At 33.2% G+C, this 23,296-nt stretch overlaps 1 protein-coding gene across 2 annotated transcripts; it reads right to left on the bottom strand.

Annotated features, from left to right (window-relative positions):
* Nucleotides 1-10,063: 10,063 nt before the first annotated feature.
* On the bottom strand, nt 10,064-16,212 carry CRK26 (cysteine-rich receptor-like protein kinase). 2 transcript variants are annotated; one of them, XM_014764179.3, is made up of 8 exons: nt 15,537-16,212; nt 12,829-13,226; nt 12,352-12,477; nt 11,849-11,976; nt 11,475-11,688; nt 11,131-11,365; nt 10,824-10,974; nt 10,064-10,569 (listed from the first exon to the last, which is right to left on the bottom strand). In XM_014764179.3, exons 1-8 carry the CDS (start codon nt 15,929-15,931, stop codon nt 10,252-10,254), a joined length of 1,965 nt encoding a protein of 654 aa, XP_014619665.1. In that variant the 5' UTR covers nt 15,932-16,212; the 3' UTR covers nt 10,064-10,251. The 2 variants fall into 2 exon arrangements, with proteins under 2 accessions (XP_014619665.1, XP_006591282.1); XM_006591219.4 differs by having other exon boundaries at nt 11,131-11,362.
* Between the last annotated feature and the right edge of the window lie 7,084 nt (nt 16,213-23,296).

Raw genomic sequence — 23,296 nt, 5'->3', positions numbered from 1 at the left:
AGAAAGATCTAAAGTAATGTAGAAACATTCACCACCATTGAGAGGTTAGTGACTTGAGCCTATAAATAGGTAATTAGTATGTTGTAATTGATCAATCCAAGAAATCAATGACATAGCCTTCTTTCTAAAACAATTCTCTAAAACTATCAACTATCAACTAGCATCTAACCAACTACCAACAAGTTCTTAATTTGTCTCTTTTGTTACAACTTGCTAATCAAATAAATTGAATGTCAAGAAATTCTAGTGAATGCAATAGTTTTGCCTTACAATGTGCTAACATGAGAACGATCTCCAGGAAGAAGCCTTGCCAACCCAAAATCAGCTATTTTGGGCTGAAGATCATCATCTAGAAGGATATTAGCAGTCTTAATATCTCTATGTATGATGGACACATGAAAATTCTCATGTAAATAGGCCAGTCCCCTTGTTGTGCCTAAAATTATATCATACCTTTGTTTCCAGATGAGGGAACCTTTTTTGTCACCTGTTTCCCAAGTTTGTATATATACTTAAGATTGTGGAGAAGAGAAGAAAAATCAATGAAGTGTCAAAAAAATGATTCAATTGAAGGTTGACGTGACTTACCAAATAAGAACTTGTCCAGGCTACTATTTGCCATGTATTCATAAACTAAGAAGTCTAACGAGACTTCGATGATGAACATTACTTATAAGTTTCACTTCACCTTCAAAGTCATCCTCCATCTTACTTGATTTTCCCAACACTACTTTTTTTATGGCAACAACTTTTCCATTTTTCAGAGTACCCTGGTTAATAGCATATATATGATTAACAATGGAAAGTGTGTTTATCTGTTTACAGAACTGTTGTTTTAATATATTTTTATAGGTTTTTGAAATCTTAGGATCTCAATTTTAATATATATATATATATATATATATATATATATATAGATAATGCAACTATCATGCTAAGTCAAAATAGCAAACAAATGTCAATGAACACAAGACCAATAGCTGTTACGACAGTGATTTCATATTGGATTACAATTTAATTGTTGGGAACACAAGAATAAATGTCATTGATTTTATTTATTTGTAGAACAGGTGTGTACTACGAAAATTTTAGTGATGTTTTGCACTACCAGCCTTATATAATTGTTTTCGACTGAAAACTGTACATAAAATGTTCATGGCTTGCTTAGTTTAAGAAAACATTCTATGTTGTTAATTCCTGCTTCAACAAATAATTACAAAAAAAACAAAACCTACTATACATTTTTTATTTATTTGTTAAAAAATATAAATTTAGTGTACATGTTTCATTGCATGTTTAGTTAGTACTATTGACCCACTAAATTTATATTTTTTTAGTCGATTTCCGACGACTTTAATTTCCCTTTACTATAACTCCTAAACTATGCTTTTTTTAATTTTCCTTTTTCTTTTTCCATAAAATAATTCTTTTTTCATCTTTCTACTTAAAAAATACTAATTCTATATCCTCCAAACATACCTTTATAGCTAACATCTTTCTAAGCCTTCCTGTGGAGAAACCTCACAACATTTCCCAACCTAAGTGTCTCATTCACAACCTTCACAAAATGGAACAAATAATTCATAAATACAATACTCTATATACTTGCACAGATAATATTTTTTATTAATCCTAATAATTTTGTGTTATCAAATTTACAGATAATGTTGTTCTGTTGTAAACACTTTAAACGACTTCATCATCCCATATGATATTGCTAACTATTGACTTATCCATCAAATAATAATTATTACTAGAAATATAAAAGACAAATAGACAGCCATAATGCATTTATTATCATTAGAGATGAAAATGAGTCGAGCCGTTTGTCAAGAGCTTATGGCTTAGTCTATTTAAGGCTTGGCTTATTTACTATAAAGGTCAAGCTCAAACTTTTTAAAAAGCTTTTTTTAGATAAGGCCAAAGCCAAACTATAAAAAAAACTTGTTAAGCTTGACAAGTGGGCTTGTTTAAGTAATAATAATAACTATTATCTATACCATTTTTATGGCATTATGAATGACAGAATGAAGTGGCATAAAGTGCTTCGAGAGTTCACTTGCATGTGGAAAATTTTCAAAAAGAAAAAGACTTAAGTTAAAAGGATAATGCAACCAGATTAATACTTCCAAAGAAAAGAATGTTTTGTAATGACATTTTTAGATAATTTAAATATTTTTATTTGGCTATATTAGTATAAATCATCTCTAATCCATATACTTTTTAATATTATGCTCTTTTTTCATTTTCTTTTGATATACTTTATTTTAATAACTTGAATTCAATATGATTTTGTTTATCAATTATTTTTGGATTTGTACATTACTTATACAAAATTTTATAAGTTTCTTTTTTTAGTTAGTATTTCACTAGGTTTTAAAATAATTAATTAGTTAAAGACGTTTGTCTTTAAACAGGCTTTTAAATAGGCTCATAGGTCAAACCAGACTTTTATGTAAATCGAGACTAGTCTTTAAAAAAAACTTATGATAGGTAATGAATCAAGCTCAAGTCTTAAGTATTCAACTCAAGTCGAACTCAAACCTATTAAAGTTTGGATTAACTTGATTCATTTCCACCCCTAATTATCATGTCACTTACACAATGACTAAATTTCATTCGTTTAGTCATCCCAAGTAAGTTCAACTTCCCCTGCTTGCTTTTTGGCTTTGGCAATTTCTCTGTGCTCTTCCTATTATTATATTTTTTTTCAAAATAATGAGAAAACTAATTATCACTAGTAAAATTTTGAGTCAAGTGGGTATGTGTAACAATCTGAACAGGGTCCAAGAAGTGTTAATAGACAATATTCCACGTAACATCATGGTTGTACTTGCTTACCCTTAACTGTTAAATAACTTGAGGAAAACTGGGTAAGAAATAAATGGCTAGAGCTATGGCTACCAACGAAGTTTCATGGCCAACGAAGAGCAAGCTGAGAATCAAGTCAAGAATTTGCTTCGTTATTCGAATGCTTCAAAACCCAGTTTAGAAGATCATCTTCCTCCAAACTCTCATTCCCCTCTTGGATTCTTCTAACTCTCTCTTCCATTTTCCCCTCTATGAACTTTAGTGTAATATTGGACCTAGACTGGGAAACATAGACAAATATCACATGACAAGATTAGAAGAAAAAAATGAAGTTCTCTAAATAATTAATTATTATTAGTTGTTACCTTCAATGCCTTTCGATATGTAGTTCTAGGTAAATTCAATGGTGCGGAAACCACCCCTTTCATGAAAGTGACGTATTCTTTCTTTACTTACTCTATCTCGATATCCCCAGGATCCATGCTCATGATATGCTTAGCCATCAAATTGAAGGGAGATTGAGACCATAAAACCTTGTTGTATAATGCCCAGTCATGTCAAGACACAGCTAAAATTATAATTACCGTTAAATCATAAATATTTATAGTTACTCAAAATTTCAAATCAAAAGATGGTGTCATACAAATTTAATGCACACTCAATAGTTTGGAAGAAAGGAAAGAAAAAAAAAATAGAGAGAGAATACAAATAATTATATATATATATATATATATATATATATATATATATATATATATATATATATATATATATATATATTATTTGGTTGAAAAGTCCACAAAATGAAGTCGTTGCCCCTCCCATTGAATGCCCTTGTGCTATAATTTCAATATCTCCATAAAACTTCTTTGCTCTTTCAACAGCATCTAAAATTGCAGGACGTATTGTTGTATTGTGGTACGCGATATAAAAACCATGGTGTACCTGCACAGTGATAATAATATGTCAAAACTAACACCAATACAGAGAGATTGAGCATAACCTAAGGCTAAACTTTTACACACCATTGCATCATCCATGCTTGGATAATTTATATCATGTTACTTCCAATATAAATCTTCAATCCAATTCTGTAAGTTGTATAAAAGTGGTTACAAAGAAATCAGCTCAGAATATAACTCAAGTTGTCTCGAAGGTAAGCCAAACATCTGACAGACTTGAAATGTTTTCCTTATTAAGATGTATTTTTGGACTTTATTTTTCTTTATAGAAAAATTATTGGCTCTCTCTTAGTAGACAAGATATATACTCTAATACTCTCAAGGGTCAACAATAGAAGGGAACTTGTGTTCTCTTAAGAAGCACAAAATCTATAGTTTGTTTTCAACAGTAAAAGTTTGTCATGATTTGTGAAGCAGAAGTTGGCACAACACATGCAATTTGTGATTCAGATTGAGCAGTCAATTATGTTTCTGAACATGTGCTTCAAGGTCCAGTTCACTCACATTTGTTTCCTAGGAGACAGAATTAAGGGACCAAAAGGAAATCATACTTCAGTGACTCTGCCATTCCAGAAGCATCTGCTCTGTTGAAATCATCTGTGGACCGGGCAAGTTCTTCAAAGTGGACATCTGGGTGAACATTCATCTTCCTTGAATGAATCTAAAATATCAAAGTGAGAGTAGTTAGTAAATGTTTTGATTGAACAATGTGTCAGCAGATGAAGTTTGGAAGTTAAACTATTGGACCAGCCCCTAAACATAGGATCTAAAAATATATATAGTATTATGCTTTACCCAAAGAAAGCAAAATTCTCAGAAGCTTACTTATAATGTCAATCAGAAAAAACATATAGATAACAAGAATTAAAGACGAACCTTGATCCGGTCATCACTGCTAAAAGCATCAAGCTGATTAACCGATTCTAACATAGTTCATTGTACCTCTGTCTACTTACTTCACTGCAATTAGCCACAAAATACATCAAAGTTAGAACCGCGACAATTTAACTAAGTAACACTCTGATCTCTCTAACTCAAAAGAGAAAGAAAAAAGTCAATTGCAAATGTATATATAAATTACTGCCAGCTAATATGATGTGTTTACAATATCATAAGTGTTTTTTAATTTAATTTCTTTAAAAATAATTTGTGATAATTTAAAACAATCACATCGGTGTGTAAAAAGTCACAATAATTTCACGTTTATATTTTTATTTTTCTTTCCAAAAATCATCAAAACATGTAAAAAAAATAATCACCAAATCAATAAAATATGTTGGTGGTTTAAAATCATTAAAAATTATTTTTTAAGAAAATAAATTTTTATGGTTAAAAATTAATCAAAAGTATAAAACTATGAACACATTAAATAAATAAAGATTAAAAATAACTTTTAAAAAATTTAAGGGATTATATAAGTTAAATTGTGTAATTTTGGTCTGATAGTTTTACAAATTTAGTTTCCTTTATTTTCAATTGAAACATGTAGTATCCTTAGTTTTCAAATTTTACAATTCTGATATTTTTTTAATTTTATAGAGTGTCGTCTAATTTTGACTGTATATTAAATTATGTGACTCGTTCAAGATAAGTTTATTAATACATAAATATGATTATTGTTTAATTCAATAATTTAAAAAAAATAAAAGAAATTGTTGAGACCCACCCTCATCCCCCAACCCTTCTTCCCCTTTACTTCACCCAACTTAACGCAAGATCCATATCAAGCCTCAAAGTACAACAAGCGTTATAAGCAATGTGCTCGCGTTGTCAAAGAAGTCCTCAACGAGCCAAGCCATGTCATCCTTCTGCGCTACCTCGAAAAATGCCACAAACGTATGCGCCTTAAGCTCAAAACTCAAACCTTTCTCAACCAAAACCCCCGCTTGTTCATGCCTCTGACGGAGGCGACGAAGGTGGAGGAGGTTGTTGTGGCGGCGACGCGGAGAATTGTTGGACATTTTAGTGTAATTGATCTCTTTATTATGTTAAAATAAGAGTGCACGCTTGTTTTAATGTAATAACGAGATGTTCGGTTTAGGCATTTGGAAGTTACATGGAAGTTACTAAAACTTCCATCAACGGTTGGAAGTTACATGGAAGTTACTAAAACTTCTATCAACGGCAATTTTTAAAAAGAAATAACTTCCATCAACCGCCAAAAACCACCTTTTCTTTGACCATAAATAATCATTTTGGTTCAGAAAGCATAACGGGTGACAAAACATACAAGACCAAAACAAAACTCTTGAATTATAATCTTCTGATTTTATCCGATTGAACAATTTTGGTTGAACCCCGAAATTTGATTCAATCTGAAAGTGTTATACACGACTTCAGATTTATCCAGTATCATCTTGATTTTCAAATTTACCAACAAAAGATTGAATCAAATCTTTCGAGATGACGAACGATAGTTCGAAGATGACAAGCAAGTTTGCGAAGTTGGACAAGTTTGAAGGGCAGGATTTCAGAAGATGACAGAAGAAGATGCACTTTCTCTTGACAGCATTGAAAGTGGTGTATGTGCTGAGTACACCGATGCCGGTGTTTATGGAAGACGAAACTCTGGATCAAACAAGGAAGCATTCGAAATGGGAGAACGACGATTACATTTTTCGTGGACACATTCTGAACGGTATGTCTGACTCTCTCTTTGATATTTATCAAAATGTTGAGTCTGCTAAGGAATTATGGGACTCTCTTGAATCCAAGTATATGGCAGAAGATGCCTCAAGTAACAAATTATTAGTAATTTCTTTAATTACAAAATGATTGATTCGAGGCCTGTTATGGAACAATATAATGAACTGCTGCGGATTTTGGGTCAGTTTACTCAACATGATTTGAAAATGGATGAATCCATTGCAGTTTCATCTATAATTGATAAACTGTCTTCTTCTTGGAAAGACTTCAAGCATACCTTGAAACATAAGAAGGAAGAGTTGACTCTGGTTCAACTCGGTAGTCATTTCATGATTGAGGAGTCGCTGAGGGCTCAGGAAATTAACAAAGTCAATGATAAAAACATAGCAGGTTCCTCTTTCGTTAATATGGTAGAGGAAAGTGGAACAGTTAAGCAAAATTACAATGCTAAAGGTAACAAACGAAAATTTCAAGGAAATAAGAACAAAGGTCCAAACAAACAGACAAAATTGTCATGTTGGAAGTGTGGGAAACCTGGTCATTTAAAGAGGGATTGTCGGGTGTTCAAAGGAAGGAACAAGGCTGGTCCAAGTGGGTCTAATGATCCTGAAAAGCAACAAGGATGATGACGTTGCTTGGTGGTTTGATTCGGGAGCAACAAGCCATGTGTGCAAAGATCGTCGTTGGTTCAAGGAATTTAGACCAATCGATGATGGCTCTATTGTGGAGATGGGCAATGTTGCAACTGAACCAATCCTAGGATTAGGTTGTGTGAATTTAGTTTTACTTCCGAAAAAAGTTTGTATTTGGATAATGTCTTATTTGTACCTGGTATTCATAAGAACTTATTGTCTGGTATGGTTTTAAATAATTGTGGTTTCAAGCAAGTACTTGAAAGTGACAAGTACATCTTGTCAAGACATGGTTCGTTTGTTGGATTTGGTTATCGTTGTAATGGAATGTTTAAATTAAACATTGATGTTCCTTTTTTTCATGAATCTGTTTGTATGGCCTCGTGTAGTTCTATAATTAATATGACAAAATCAGAAATTTGGCATGCTAGATTAGGACATGTTCATTACAAAAGATTAAAAGATATGTCAAAAACAAGTATGATTCCTCCTTTTGATATGAACATTGAAAAATGCAAAACTTGCATGTTGACCAAGACCACTAGGAAACCTTTTAAGGATGTTAAAAGTGAGACTAAAGTCTCAGACCTTATTCATAGTGATTTGTGTGATTTGCATGCTACTCCATCATTAGGTCATAAAAAATATCTTGTTACTTTTATTGATGATGGATCAAGGTATTGTTATGCATATTTATTAAATACAAAAGATGAAGCTCTTGATAAATTTAAAATTTATAAGAAAGAGGTAGAACTTCATCAAAATGGGCTAATCAAAACTCTTCGTACGGATAGGGGAGATGAGTATTATGATCTGGTTTATTTTCAATCTACTGGAATAATACATCAAATTACAGCTCCCTATACACCACAACAGAATGGTGTAACCGAAAGGAAGAATAGAACCTTGAAAGAAATGGTGAATTCCATGTTATCCTATTCGGGTGTAAGTGAAGGATTTTGGGGTGAGGCTATGTTGACAGCCTGTTACTTGTTGAACCGAATTCCTAACAAAAGGAACAAGGTTACCCCATATGAACTTTGTCACAAAAAGACACCAAATTTGAGTTTGTGAGAACTCAGCATAATTTGGCCGATCATTTAACCAAAGGGTTAAGTAGCGATCTCGTAAGAAGGTCGGCTGTGGGATTAGGATTAAAGTCCATATGAAATCTCTTATGTTAAGATACCCAATTCCCATCTAATATGACATTAGGTGCTGAATTCAATGTGGAAAGCTTAACATGTAGAGATTGGAACACATCATCGAAAGTATCCCAAAAGGAATGTGTTCGGTTCTGTAAGTTAAGGAGGTTGGAGTATAACTCCTCAATGGTTCTTTTGAAAAATTGCATTTGCAGGTGCAAGAAAGAAAAGGACTACCTATATAAGCATGAAATTTAGCCGCTTCAAGAAGCTGGGACTTGGCTTTGATATGCTTATGAAGGATAGGGACACAGGCTAGTAAATTAGTGTCGAGCAAGAGTAATGTTATAAACTATTGTGCAAATTATCTTCATGTATTCATTATAAATAGAAAGGGTTCAATCCTTAGTGACACCCTGATATTCGAATATTTGAAACGTGTAATTTGCTAAGATGAAATTCAATCGTCACGATATTTCATCTATGCAGTAGTTTGTGGTATGTTATGACTTTGGTGATTTGATCGGTAATTACACTAAAATGGGAGAGGTTTGTTGGACATTTTAGTGTAATTGATCTCTTTATTATGTTAAAATAAGAGTGCACGCTTGTTTTAATGTAATAACGAGATGTTCGGTTTAGGCATTTGGAAGTTACATGGAAGTTACTAAAACTTCCATCAACGGTTGGAAGTTACATGGAAGTTACTAAAACTTCCATCAACGGCAATTTTTAAAAAGAAATAACTTCCATCAACCGCCAAAAACCACCTTTTCTTTGATCATAAATAATCATTCTGGTTCAGAAAGCATAACGGGTGACAAAACATACAAGACCAAAACAAAACTCTTGAATTATAATCTTCTGATTTTATCCGATTGAACAATTTTGGTTGAACCCCGAAATTTGATTCAATCTGAAAGTGTTATACACGACTTCAGATTTATCCAGTATCATCTCGATTTTCAAATTTACCAACAGGAATTTGTGAATAGGAAGTGTGCAAAGGAATTTGTGATGTGTGTTCCTTAGTGTCTGCGAAACGAGCCAAGGTGGAGGGTGGGGTTAAGGTGGTCGTTGTAGGAGATGGAGGGTGGGGACGTTTAGGGTTCATAGAGGGTTTTTTTTTAAGCTGTTAGGAGGTTATGGTCCCTACTCTATTATAAATGTATTTTAATACTTAGCGGCTTTTAATTGTTTTAAATATTACATAATAAACCTACTAAAATTGTAAAGTTTAAAATAATGAAAAACAAATGCTACGGTTAACATAAGAAGATCATAATTATGGATTTATTAAATCAAGAACAAAATTATAATTTAATTTGTTAGAAATTATATTAGAGCTTTCTTTTCAATAATAAAATAAGAAAATATATTTTTTAATATATTTTCATATATTGTCAATAATATAAAAGATTTTCTCCCAAATCAAAACAATTAAAGATCACTTTAAGTATAATCGTTAGTGTAAAAAGTCAATAATTATTTCTTATGTAATAATTTATGATTGGAATTGGATTGATAGCTAAACAAACTTTAGGAGTTTACCCAAAAGCTTTGTATTATTCAAAGGTGCCAAAAAAATTATCCCATTATCAAAAAGAGAAGTAAATAAAAGAAATAATGAGAGGACAAAGTTTTAGGCTGGATTTTAAGTATGTTGTTTTGTATTTTTGAAATCCTTTTATTATCACCCATACAATCATCACACTTGAGGAAGTTTCTGTAAACATTGTGAAAATTCTGTCTCCTTCATATCGGAGAAAATTAATGGGAACACATTTTAATTAGTGGAAGACCCTATTTTCCTAGCCAATCCCAGATCTTCACTAAAGTGCATCATTATCAACAAAGTGGCAAATAATTCATCAACATCAAATCAATCACTACTTCACTATATAATTGGTATTTGTAGCACTAATGGCAATGCAATACAACAAGAATTGTGGAAGAAAAATCCCCTTCTTTTTACACATTAATCGTTTTCTTCATTGTCTCAAATCTTCAAATCCATTAACTTGACATCACATCAAGAATTCCTTTGTGGGATATTCATCGAGCTGAGAGCATAGAAATGGAAGCAGTAGCATTAGATGTGGAGGAACCAGTCGAGGTAGAGGTTTCTGCCCGAGTCCTAAAGTTAGATTCTACAAAGACAGGCATAGAAGGCCTTATTTGCCCCAGTGAATTCTTGCATTTGAGAAAAGCTACTATTTCAGACATTGTTGGCCTTGCAGCAGCTGATGCTTGAGTGCAAAGCAAAGCAATCTCTATGATTTTCTTCACTTCTTCTGCATCATAGTCTTCAGGGTCCAACAATGTCTTGTCAACCAAGTCCAAATGCATATCTTGCACATGTAGTTTCCATGCCTGTTGATTTGTTAAAGTAAAGCCAAAGTTCATATGGCAGAATGTTAAAAGAAAGAACTAATTAATTTCTATACACTATCGGTGTAAAAAGGGTTATACACTGTCAATCAATCAGAATTTATGTAAATATGACTTTTAAGATAGTTATTGTAAAAAAATCATAAATTTATGGTATATAACAATTGTGATAGAATGACATCATAAAAACTCATTTATATTGTCCATGCATAGACTATTAAAAAAAATTTATTTACCCTTTGAAGGAGGAATTCACCATCAGCATCTGCCCTCAATTCACTGCTCTTTTGGCCACTTACGATTTCAAGGACTACAACACCAAAGCTGTATGCATCAGCCTTCTCAGATAACTGACCATGGATGGCATACTCAGGTGCTGTGTATCCCCTGACATGTGTATGATTTTTATAGCATAGTTTATTAAAATATACTCATACATAGCATGGAATAGAAACATCAAAGAATAATAACAATAATAATAATAATAATGACGTCTCCTTTATTACAGCTACCTTTCTAATAAAAGTAAAGGTTTGGACTTACAATGTTCCTGCAAATCTTGTGCTAAGATGAGATTGGTCCTCTGGTAGAAGTCTTGCCAACCCAAAATCAGCAATTCTTGGCTGCATCTCATCATCCAAGAGGATATTGCTGGTCTTTATATCCCTATGTATGATGCAAACGTGGAAATCCTCATGTAGATAGGCCAAACCCTTTGCTGTGCCTAAAATTATATCATATCTTTGTTTCCAGTTGAGAGAACCCTTATTTTCACCTGCTTTGAAATTTTGAATAAATACATTGAGTGAAGGGGAAGAATAGAGGAGAACATATAAAAAATAGATATCCAATGAATGCTTAAATTAGGAGATTGACATGAGTTTTACCAAATAAGAATCTGTCCAAGCTTTTATTTGCCATGTATTCATAAACAAGGATTCTCTCTTGACCTTTACTGCAACATCCAAGAAGTCGAACCAGATTCTTGTGATGAACATTACTTATAAGCTTGACTTCACTTTCAAATTGTTCATCCATCTTCCCGGATTGGCCTAAGATTAATTTTTTGACTGCAACTATTTTCCCATTTTTCAAAGTGCCCTGTTCCACAAATTGGTGCTTAAGAATATACCAATTTTAAAAAGTGATTTATCTTTGTCTCAAGAGGAATAGCTCAATAAATTTTGCCCGTGCCTAACATAAACTTGCTCAGAATCATGCTTGTTTTTTAACATGTACTCCAATAAAATGCTGAAATTACCTTGTATACATCTCCAAAACCTCCTTCTCCTAGTTTATTTTCATCACTGAAATTTTTTGTTGCAGTCTTCAAATCCTTGTACCTATAGGGAACTGGACCTTTCAACTCGGTTGCTCCCAATATGTCACCTGATCAGGAAAAATAATTTGGAATATCTTAATGAATAAATGCATCCAATTATTCATCTAAGTTCAAAAAGAAAAAGAAAATAGGCATTTCATAGTAATTGATTCCTTGGAATAAAGAATAATGGGCTCATTAGTACAAAATTCAAATTAAACCCTATTAGTACAACTTTAATTTAAATGCACTAATAATTTAAAACGTTTTTAAATTATTATTCAATTACAAATTATCAAATTGTAAATTAAGGGTTTAAAAAGTCTTGTAAACATGAGATAGAAGTCCCCTGCAAATGGTAGTTCGAAGCGTGAACTGATGTGTGCCACGGTATTTTCTTTGGTGAAAAATCATCAAATTCAAGACTTTCCAAATTGTCTCACCTCTAGGAACCCTCTTGGGTTTCTTATACCGTCTAAGCAAGCCAAATAGTGCAAGGAGGATTACAACAAGACCTACACCTCCAACAACACCGCCTATAATGGCTCCCTTCTTGTTGCTTGAACCTCCTACATGATAAAAGTGCAGTTCAAAATCAGTGGTGGGTCTAGGACCCTAAGTTAGGGCAACAATCAATTTAAGAAATAAAAATTAATAATTATTTTTATGAAAAGAATGAAAAATTTGGGACATGAGTTCAAATATATAAAATTAGAGCGGACAAAATATACTCAATCACTATATTTATATGTATTTTTTTAACATGTGGGGTTGCGCCCCCTGGATGTAACATGGATTCACCACTGTTCAAAATATATACTATTCTGCATGTGGTGTGCTAAGTGTAAGAAGGGTGTGATATACTATCATTCATTCTACCTTGTTTCAAAATCAATGTAAGGGTGTAATCCTAACTGTACCTTGTTTCAAGAAGGGTGTGATATCAATGGTCTGGTTATCAGCAAAAAATGCTGTCTCTGAGTATCTCATAAAGCATCCTGCATCAAATGCTCTGCCATCTGTGTTGGGTAAACAAATATGTATGTTGTTGTATCCAACTGTGAGGCAATCCAAACAAGCACTCTCTGTGGCAGTTTCAGCACATTGTGCAATGGCATAGATTGCACCACCACCAGCCAATTGTGTCTTGGTAGCTGCAAAGAAACCAGTAATTTTTGGTGTTGCAATTTGCAGTTCCATTAGCACTTGCTGTGCAGTTGTATTAAAAGATGTGGTGGCTCCTACTGCTGTCTGATTTCCACAAATCATACTGTTGCCAGCCAGTGTGGTCTGGTCAAAGAAGCCATTGCTCTCATACCTATACAACACACATTTGAATGAATCAAATAAACTTGTGATGAAAACATAAGGAAAAACTAAACCACATTCTCAAACATCTATAAAAACATCTTATTGGTTATTTTTGGTCCAAGGTCAGAAATCACAGATTTTCCCCAATCCATGCAATGTCGGGCATGCCTGGTCCAAGGGAAATTTACACATGGAAGAAATAAAAAATAAATCGTTCTTTCATATGTAAGCTTAACTGACTTAGTATGTGCAAACATAAACAAGTGATAAATTATTAGGTGATTTGAGATCTTTACGATAATTTTTATATGACAAGTGTTATTAATTTTTTTTCGTAAATTAAAAAATTTGAATATATATGCCATATAGAGATTAGTCAAGACTATATAATCTAAAACTACTTAATAATTTTTTTTTTGCGAAGGATAAAACGTAATTGATCAAGATATAGAGCTTGTATAAACCCCAGACTCTTTCCAAAATGGAACCGATATTAGAGATTTTTGCAAGAGTTGATTAGCAATGTACCTTACATGAGTTGTTCAGATTTTAAACTACATCTTAAGAATGCATCTATCTAGGGAATCGCATAATCAAATTTTCTGTCAAATAGAAGAAGTCGTATACACTCTGTATGACTTGTAAAGTTAATTGTGGTATACATTATTACATTGTACTAGTTCAATACGTGTACATCACTCTGTATTGCTCAACTCACTAATAATATCTTAGTTAATACAGTGTACTTGTATTATATGTTGTTTTATTTCCAGAATTTAGTTTCAGAATGGATCACCCTTTTCATTAAATAAGATAAAAAGAAATCTCGCTAAGGTCAACTTAAAGATCGTGGCATCTAGATAATAGTATTAAAAGCCTAACGATTCAGAGAAGAACTGCTAATTTGCTGGGACAAGTTTTTATATATATCTAGAAACAAATTAACCGTGTAATTATATACAACAATAAATATGCCAAAGCATGTCTTTCATTAACTCCAGCCGATAGCTATATTTTTTTTAAGTGATTGATTATATAAATGATTTATTATTTCAAAAGGAATTATTAGAGTTAGTAAGGTGTACTTTAACTTTTGAGGTATCAATTAATTAATGAATTGTTGTATAAATTTTCGTATGAACGTTATTCTTAATGTGTTTATCTTCATTTTTTAAACTGTATATATCAACTTGTAACGAAATTTCTTATTAATAATTTTGTAGATTCACACTTCGTGGTGGAAAAAGAAAAACGAGAAAATAAAGAGGAAAGTCTATGATATTTTCTTTTTACTTGTTTAGATAATTAGATGACTTAAAAGTAAAAAAAATACATGAAAAAGTCAATTAATATATACAAAAAAGAAAAGCAATTTATACAACTAGTTTGCATAATTTTTTTGTATAATAAAGAGAGAAATAGGAAAGTTAGGGGAAAATATAAGATAAAATAAATAAAGTAATAAATAGAAATAATATTATATAAATAATATAACTCAAATAATATTAACCTTTTCTTTCTTCTTTTCAAATTAGCTAGACAAGGTAATGGCTTAAAGGAAAAATAGTATTGTCCTCATCATTACTTTATTCCCCTCACTCAAAACACACCTGTAAAATTATAAAAAAAGAATGTTTTATTTTACTTATGAAATTGTTGGAAACTGATCGATAATACTGAAATTTGAAAATATATTTAATTATACACCAGCATATTTACGTATATGTATATATAATCTATATAGATTATATTTACTTATAAGTTACGTTATTTTTTAATAGTGTTACAGAAAGTGTTTAGATTAAGACCCTATACATCCCATGCCGTATGTTTTTATTATATACTACAGTACAGTAGAATAATTAATACTTTCTCAATTTGCATACTCATCTAGAAACAAGAAAGGAATTTATCAATTAATAAACAACTGAGCCGATCATGGCGGCGTAAAATAAAATAAAATAAAAATAACTTGAAAGAGACAATGGGCAATGCAATTAAGTATATAACATTGATGCAACACCGTGGCCACCTCAAGAAAGTCCAACCATTGTGGCTCCGTTTGGACTCGACAACCACTTAATTATTCTTCTCTCTATCTCATTTCCAAAAATATCTACAGAATTTGGCATTTTCTTTGCAACTTAATTTGCATTATATAATAGTAGTACTATTTATACATATAAAACAATTTTATATACAATAACATTTTCATATATGTAACACGGTTTATAATGTCAGATAAATTAATTATTAGGTATAAGAAATAATAGATATAGATAATTTGAACAAATAGTAATAGTTGGTGAAGGTGTACCTAAGGAAGCAGCCATCATAGATGACCCGGGCACCGTTGGCTCCGGCTGAGCAATTGCGGATTTGGGCGGTGGCAACCACGAAGCAGGCGGCGCAGTCGGCGGTGGAGAGGTAGTTCCTACACTGAAACATGGCATAGACAGGGTCTGCTCCTCTAGCTTCTTGAGCCGTGGCAAAGTGCTTGCTTTGGTTGCTAACCTGTGCTCTAAGGTCATCCAAAGTTGCGTTTAGGTTTTGGTTGAAGTTGGACAAGTCGGTTGCGTTGTATTGGCTACACCCCTTGTTGATTAAATGGGTTTGAGGGTCTCCTAGTGCACCCAAAAGGCTCCACCATGACCACAACAACATCAAGAAAGTTATGACTAAGAGGAGATTGTGTTGCACTTGCACCACCATGTTGTCAAGGGAGGAAAATGAAGACAATAAGAAAATATTGGTGGTCTTAATTACCTATATGTATATGTATTATGTGGATTATAATGAGAAATGGTGTTTGAATTTTGATATGTAGGCCTCTAAGAAAAAGGGTCTATAAGTGTATATCAAAAAATGAAAAAAGAAAAATGGGTCTCCACGTGTTGATGGTGTCCGTGGGGGACCAAGAAAGCGTAGGCATCGTTGTCAACAATTCGTCTTTTGGTACACAGATTAAAGAGAAATGATCATGATGCGAATTAATAATAGTTGTGTGAAAGGCCATTTACAAGTGTTGCGTCTTCGAATTTCCAATTATACATTCCTGATGGCTGGAACTAATTATGTTTTAATAAAACAGTAAATTACACGAATTATATATTTCTTTTTTTAGTTGAAAGTTTAGGTTAGTTAGATATAAAAACTCATCAACATCAGAATAAATCTTACAGAAATCCTTACAAAAAAATACTTATAGATTATTTATTTATCAATAATATCTTTATATCGACAGTTGAAATTCAACACATATTCGATATAAGTTTTTCTTTCCTAACTGTATCAATCTTGATTAATTGATTACGAATATATATAGAGAGAGAGATTGAAGTCATAATATAAAAATAATAAAGTAGAATAATTATGTAGCCTGCCGTATACATAGTATGATTATCTCTGTGCTTTTAACTTGTAAGGTGTTTATCAGTCATCGAAGGTTGACGCAAGGAAGTGTATTTATGGAGAAGTCAATGTGGACCCCATCATATATATTCATCTTTAAACGTAAATCTTTGTTGAGAAATTGAAATCTCGAGTACGTTAATAAGATTAAAATGTAATGAACTTGGTAATGGAAGGGCTGAGTCAGCAAAAGAGAGTGAGAAATTAGTTACAAATGGTCCAAGAATTGCGGGTGTGAGAAATGACAACAGAGTGCGCTTGACCCAACAACAGGCTAAAAAATCTTAGTGTGAAAAGTTGGTTATTAAAAGAAAAGAATAATCATTATGAGAGGATTGTGAGTAAATTGTGATTTTCTCTCTCTTCCTCATAATATTTCCTCAGTTCCATCTTTATTTATTTGTCTTTTTGTTATTGTTCATATTGAAATTGTACTAGTCCTTTCAACTACAATGTTGAAAGTGAAATTTGCATTTGCCATAACAATAACACAATAAAATTTTAATTCTTTTTTTCTTTGTTGCATTACATACCTTACATTTGGTGCTTTCATCTTCATGGCAGAGAATACACGCCTGAAAGACCTGCAAACTGAGGTCAAGAAAAATGCCGACATTATTGAGAAAAAAATATGTTGATCTCCAAGAAAAGATGGATCATATGCAATTGGCAAATGAGTCCAAGTTCAATCACATCACAGATGTATTGAGATGTGTGTATCGAGTTGTGAGCTATGAACTGTGCAATCACATAATTGTAAGACCCTTTAAGGGAGATGAGTTTTTGCACGACGAGTATTGTGATAGGATCCACTGAGGGGATCCGACGAGTTTAATCACAAGCGCAACGAGATAAAACTATTTTGAGAACAATTGAGGAGTCGTGTGTTTTGTACAGTTAATAGATAGAGTCTGTGTGCTAAAATGTTTTTTGGGTTGGACCTGAATCAAGAGGAAGAGGCCCTGACGATCCTTCGAAGTGTAGGCCTTGGGGGTATGGTTGGAGCATTCTCGCAAAATAACGTGACCCTTACTGGTCTCCCTATGATTTTACCTAGTGAGAGTGACCTGACTTACTAGTATATGGTTTGTCTTGTCATGTACTCCTAGGCGTCCGATGAGGTTTTTCACTGACATAGTACCACATTGCATATAAGATTGAGTCTTAGTCTATTTGTTGCATAACGTTTGTGTATTGATTGATTTAGTGATATTGTGTTTTGATCATTGAGTACGTGAATGTTGTGAAAATGAATGAGACGTGTGGTGTTGTGATGTGATATTGCGTGACAAAATGGTGAAATAACGTGAGCTATCCTTAATTCTGATTTTTTATTCCTTTTATTATTAGTACATATATGTGAGGGGTAGATGGCGTCATATAAGGGGTTGTGTTATTGGTGTGACGAAAAATTTTCTTTCTCTCACAAATGTCCTAACAAGCACCTCATGATGTTGCAACTTACCTATGATAGTGATATTGCCGAAGACACTAAACCACCTGACATAGACATTGCTCCTACTGAAATGCCACATGGGGCACAACACCTATCTCTTAATGCTATGAAGGAATTCTAGGGTGTTGGCACTCTCCGGTTTACTGGTCATATTGGAAACATTTCAGTGCAAAGTTCCTACAACCCAGAATTGCAAAGTTCCTCAAGTTACCAATTGAACACGAGCCTCATTTTAGTGTCTAGGTTGGAAATGGCCAGATCATGGAAACTGAAGGATGGGTTAGGCAGTTGACAATGGATATTCAGGGACAAAAATTGTCGATTCCTATATATTTGCTACCTGTTTCGAGAGCTTACCTTATTTTGGGATCACCTTGGTTAGCCACTCTCGGTCCCCATATTGTTGATTATGTAGCCTTGACACTCAAATTTTTCCACCATAGGAAATTTCTTACATTACAAGGAGAGGGTTCTAGTACTCCTACTCAAGCTCGCCTTCACCGACTCCAACGATTACATGCTACTAGTGCCATTTTTTCCAATTTTGTTGTTCACCTGATGCAACATGATGGTCCTGATGACAATCTCATCGAGTTTCCAGTGGATATTGCTCCTGAGATAGCGACCTTGCTACATACTTATAGTGTGGTTTTTCAATCGCCTACGAGTTTACCTCTGCTAGGGATCAAAACCATGTCATTCCCCTCCACCCCAATGCAAAGCCTATTAAAGTCAAGCCATATCGATACCCACATAGTCAAAATGAGCACATTGAAAAAATGGTACATGAGATGTTATACCAAGGCATCATTCAGCCTAGTACTAGCCCTTTTTCATCACCTATTATCTTAAGTTAAGAAGAAGGATGGTAAGTTGAGGTTGTGTACTGATTATTGAGCTTTAAATGCTATCACTATCAAGGATAGCTTTCCTATGCCCATAGTTGATGAATTATTGGATGAACTTTTTGGTGCTAAATATTTTCCTAAGTTGGATCTTCAATCGGGCTATCATCAAATTTTGGTCCAGCAAAATGATCGATATAAGCCTGTTTTTAGGACTCATCATGGCCATTATGAGTGTCTTGTTATGCCATTTGGACTCACAAATGCACTAGCTACTTTTCAATGTTTAATGAACACTATTTTTCAAAAGGAGTTAAGAAATTTTTGCTTGTTTTTTTCGATGATATACTAGTTTAAAGCCCTTCGTAGTCTACTTATTTGTGTCATTTAGAGTCTGTCTTCCATACACTACAACAACATGTCTTATTTGCTCACCTTTCTAAGTGTTCATTTGGATTGCTTGAGGTGAAATACCTTGGTCATAAAGTCTCCAGAGCTGGAGTAACAATGGATGTTGGGAAGGTGCAAGTGGTGTTAGATTGGCCAAAGCCTGCCAATGTCAAATAGTTAAAGGGTTTCCTTGGGTTGACTGGTTACTACCAATGATTTATTAAATCTTATGCTACATTAGCGGGGCCACTAATGCCATTGAGCAGGCCTTCATCAAACTAAAACATGCCATTACATCAGCCCCTGTATTGGCACGACCTGACTTTACTCAACCTTTTGTGTTAGAAACATATGCATTTGGAATTGAAGTAGAGGTTGTGTTGAGTCATAATGGCCACCCAATTGCATACTTCTCTAAGAAATTGCTCCCTAGAATGCAAAAACAATTTGCTTACATCAAGGAATTATTCGTTGTAACAGCAGCATTGGCTAAATTCGGGCATTATTTGTTGGGCTAGAAATTTGTCATCAAAACAAGTCAGAAAAGTTTGAAAAGTCTTTTGGATCAATCACTACAAACTCCTGAACAACAAGCATGTTTCCATAAATTCAATGGTTATGATTTTTGAATTGAATACAAGCCAGGTAAGGATAATGTCGCGGCTGATGCTCTTTCCCGAGTGTTTGTAGAAGCAAGCTTCATGATGATGAATCAAGTTGATTCAAGTAGTTTTGATGATAACAAAGATGATGACAAAAAAGCCCAAGAGAATGATTTCAAGAACAAGATTCAAGAATCAAGAGAAGTTTGATTTCAAGATTCAAGAGAAGATGAATTCAAGGTTCAAGAAAAGAAATCAAGAATACTTCACAAGGGAAGTATTGAAAAGATTTTTCAAAAAACAAACATAGCACAGTTTTGTTTTTCAAAAGAGTTTTCTCAAAATTTTCTAAGTTACCAGAGTTTTTACTCTCTGGTAATCGATTACCAGTTTCCTGTAATTGATTACTAGTGGCAAAGTTTGATTTCAAAAGCTTTTAACTGAATTTGCAACGTTTCAATTGATTTCAAAATGGTGTAATCAATTACAAGATATTGGTAATCGATTACCAGTGTATCTGAACATTGAAATTCAAAATCAATTGTGAAGAGTCACATCCTTTCACAAAAAGCTTTGTGTAATCGATTACATGGTTTTGGTAATCGATTACCAGTGACAAGTTTTGAATAAAAATCAAAAGATGTAACTCTTCCAATGGTTTTTCAAGTTTTTCTCAAGGTCATAACTCTTCCAATGGTTTTCTTGACCAAACATGAAGAGTATATAAAAGCAAGACCTTGATTTGCATTTTTCATATCTGATTACAACTTTGACAACCTTTACAAACAAATTTTCCACATATTCTTTTACAACCTTTGAATCTCTTTGAACATCTTCTTGAACTTCTTCTTCTTCTTCCTTTGCAAAAAGCTTTCTAAACTTTTCTGGTTTTCCAAACCTTGAAAACAGAAGTGTGCTATATTTTTTCTGGTTTTCCAAACCTTGAAAATAGAAGTGTGTTATATCTTTTATTCTCTTCTCCCTTTGCCAAAAAGAATTCGCCAAGGACTAACCGCCTTAATTTTTTTTGTGTCTCTCTTCTCCCTTTTCCAAAAGAACAAATGACTAACCGCCTGAATTCTTTTGTGTCTCCCTTCTCCCTTTTCAAAGAATACAAAACGACACAGTCTGAGAATTCTTTTGATTCTTCCCTTTCCCTTAAACAAAAGATTTCAAAAGACTAACCGCCAGAGATATCTTTTGTTTCCCCTTCACAAAGTTTCAAAGGACTAACCGCCTGAGAACTTTGTCTTAACACATTGGAGGGTACATCCTTTGTGGTACAAGTAGAGGGTACATCTACTTGGGTTGTTATAACTGAGAACAAGAGAGGGTACATCTCTTGTGGATCAGTTCAAGTGGTGGGTACATCCACTTGGTTGTTTCAAAGAGAATAAGGGAGGGTACATCCCTTGTGGATCTTTGCTTGTAAAGGATTTTACAAGGTTAAAATGAAATCTCAAGGACCGCAGGTCGCTTGGGGACTGGATGTAGGCACGGGTTGTTGCCGAACCAGTATAAAACTCTTGTGTTTGTCTTCTTCTTCCCTACACTCTTTATTTTCCATTGTGTACTTTAATTATCGCTTTTACTTTTGGTTAAGTTTCTTTTTATGTTCTTTACTTTCTTAACTTTGTAGTAAAAGCCTAATTGAATTCAGTAATATTAAGAAGGATAGATTTTAATTAGTAAAGGTTCAGTAATAATTAATTCAACCCCACCTTCTTAATTATTCCGAGGCTACTTGATCCAACAAGTGGTATCAGAGCAGGTATCTTGTAGAAAGTTTAACCACTTCAAGATTCATGGCCTCTTCAAATTCTCTATTTCCTGAAGGAAATTTCATCCATAGACCACCTATCTTCAATGGTGAGGGTTACCACTATTGGAAAATCCGTATGCAGATTTTCATTGAAGCCATAGATTTAAACATTTGGAAAGCAATAGAAATAGGACCTTACATACCCACTGTAGTAGATGCAAGTACTAGCACCACAACACAAAAACCTAGAGACAAGTGGACAGAAGAAGATAGAAGGAGAATCCAGTATGATCTTAAAGCCAAAAATATTATTACTTCAGCCCTAGGAATAGATGAATATTTTAGAGTGTCAAACTGCACAAATGCCAAGGAGATGTGGGATACTCTCCAACTTACACATGAAGGAACCACTGATGTGAAAAGATCTAGAGTCAATACCCTTACACATGAATATGAATTGTTTAGGATGAACCCTAATGAAAACATCCATAGCATGCAGAAAAGATTCACACATATAGTTAATCATCCTGCCTCTTTAGGAAAAATCTTCCCTAATGAAGATCTAATTAATAAAGTTTTAAGATGCCTAAGTAGGGAATGGCAGCCCAAGGTAACTGCTATTTCTGAAAGTAAAGATCTCTCATCTATGTCTCTTGCTACTTTGTTTGGAAAACTGCAGGAACATGAAATGAAACTCCAACGTCTTAATCAAAATGACGAAACCGACAAAAAGAAAAGAAGCATAGCACTTAAAGCCTCTTCATCAATGCTAGAAGAAAATGAAGAAGATGAATCGGGAGATGAAGAAGACTTCTCACTTTTTGTGAAGAAGTTTCAAAAATTTGTTAAGAAGAGAAGAATCGAGAGGCGTCAAAACTTCAACAGTGGAAGAAAATCTCAAGAAGACTTTCAAATTCTTAGATGCTACAAATGCAATCAACTTGATCACATCAAAGCAAATTGTCCTTCAAATGAGGAATGGCCTGAGAAAAGTGATAAGAAAATGTATGAAGAAAGAAAGACCAAGAAGGCCTACATTGCATAGGATGACAATGACTCATCCGATGGTTTAGAAAAGGAGATCAACCTTCTGACCAAGGACTATGAGAGTGATTAGAACATCTCTCAAGAAAATTAAGCAAAAAGTAAAAGTATGACTTCCATCTTTGAAGATCTAGATACCTTTAATCATGAAAAAGGTAACATCAAAACCATTCTCTTTTAAAATTTATTTTGGTTGAAATTTTCCTTTCAATTAATTTGATTATGATGACTAACAAATTTTTTATTTGTTTGTCTTGATTGATTGAAATTGTGAGTATGTGTTTATATGTTATTGATTGAGTTATTTTTCTTTCTCAAAGCATGAAGTCTCCTTTTAAATATTTTGATTATGTCTATGATTATTATTCTTCAATACTTGTGTTGATTATTTTTAATATAATTAAATGTCTACATGATTTTTTTTATGATTATGCATGATTTTGAATTTGATATGTGAATTACTTGATACTTGATTAAAGTTCTTTCATAGAGTATTTTCAAAATTTAATGTTATATATTCTATTAATATATATATATATATATATATATATATATATATATATTGAT

Source organism: Glycine max, chromosome 11, assembly GCF_000004515.6.
Source record: "Glycine max cultivar Williams 82 chromosome 11, Glycine_max_v4.0, whole genome shotgun sequence".
Classification (NCBI taxonomy): Eukaryota; Viridiplantae; Streptophyta; class Magnoliopsida; order Fabales; family Fabaceae; genus Glycine; species Glycine max.
The sequence above is the reverse complement of the archived record's forward strand: the minus strand, read 5'-3'. Positions and strand labels throughout refer to the sequence as shown.

What these genes read in the sequence shown, in the direction of transcription:
- CRK26 (XM_014764179.3), bottom strand. Translation starts at nt 15,931, where the DNA reads ATGGTGGTGCAAGTGCAACACAATCTCCTCTTAGTCATAACTTTCTTG. An exon ending in CACACCCTTCTTGAAACAAG is followed by an intron (nt 12,478 to 12,828) that starts GTACAGTTAGGA and finishes TTTATCATGTAG; the next exon opens with GAGGTTCAAGCAACAAGAAG. An exon ending in ACCCAAGAGGGTTCCTAGAG is followed by an intron (nt 11,977 to 12,351) that starts GTGAGACAATTT and finishes TTTCCTGATCAG; the next exon opens with GTGACATATTGGGAGCAACC.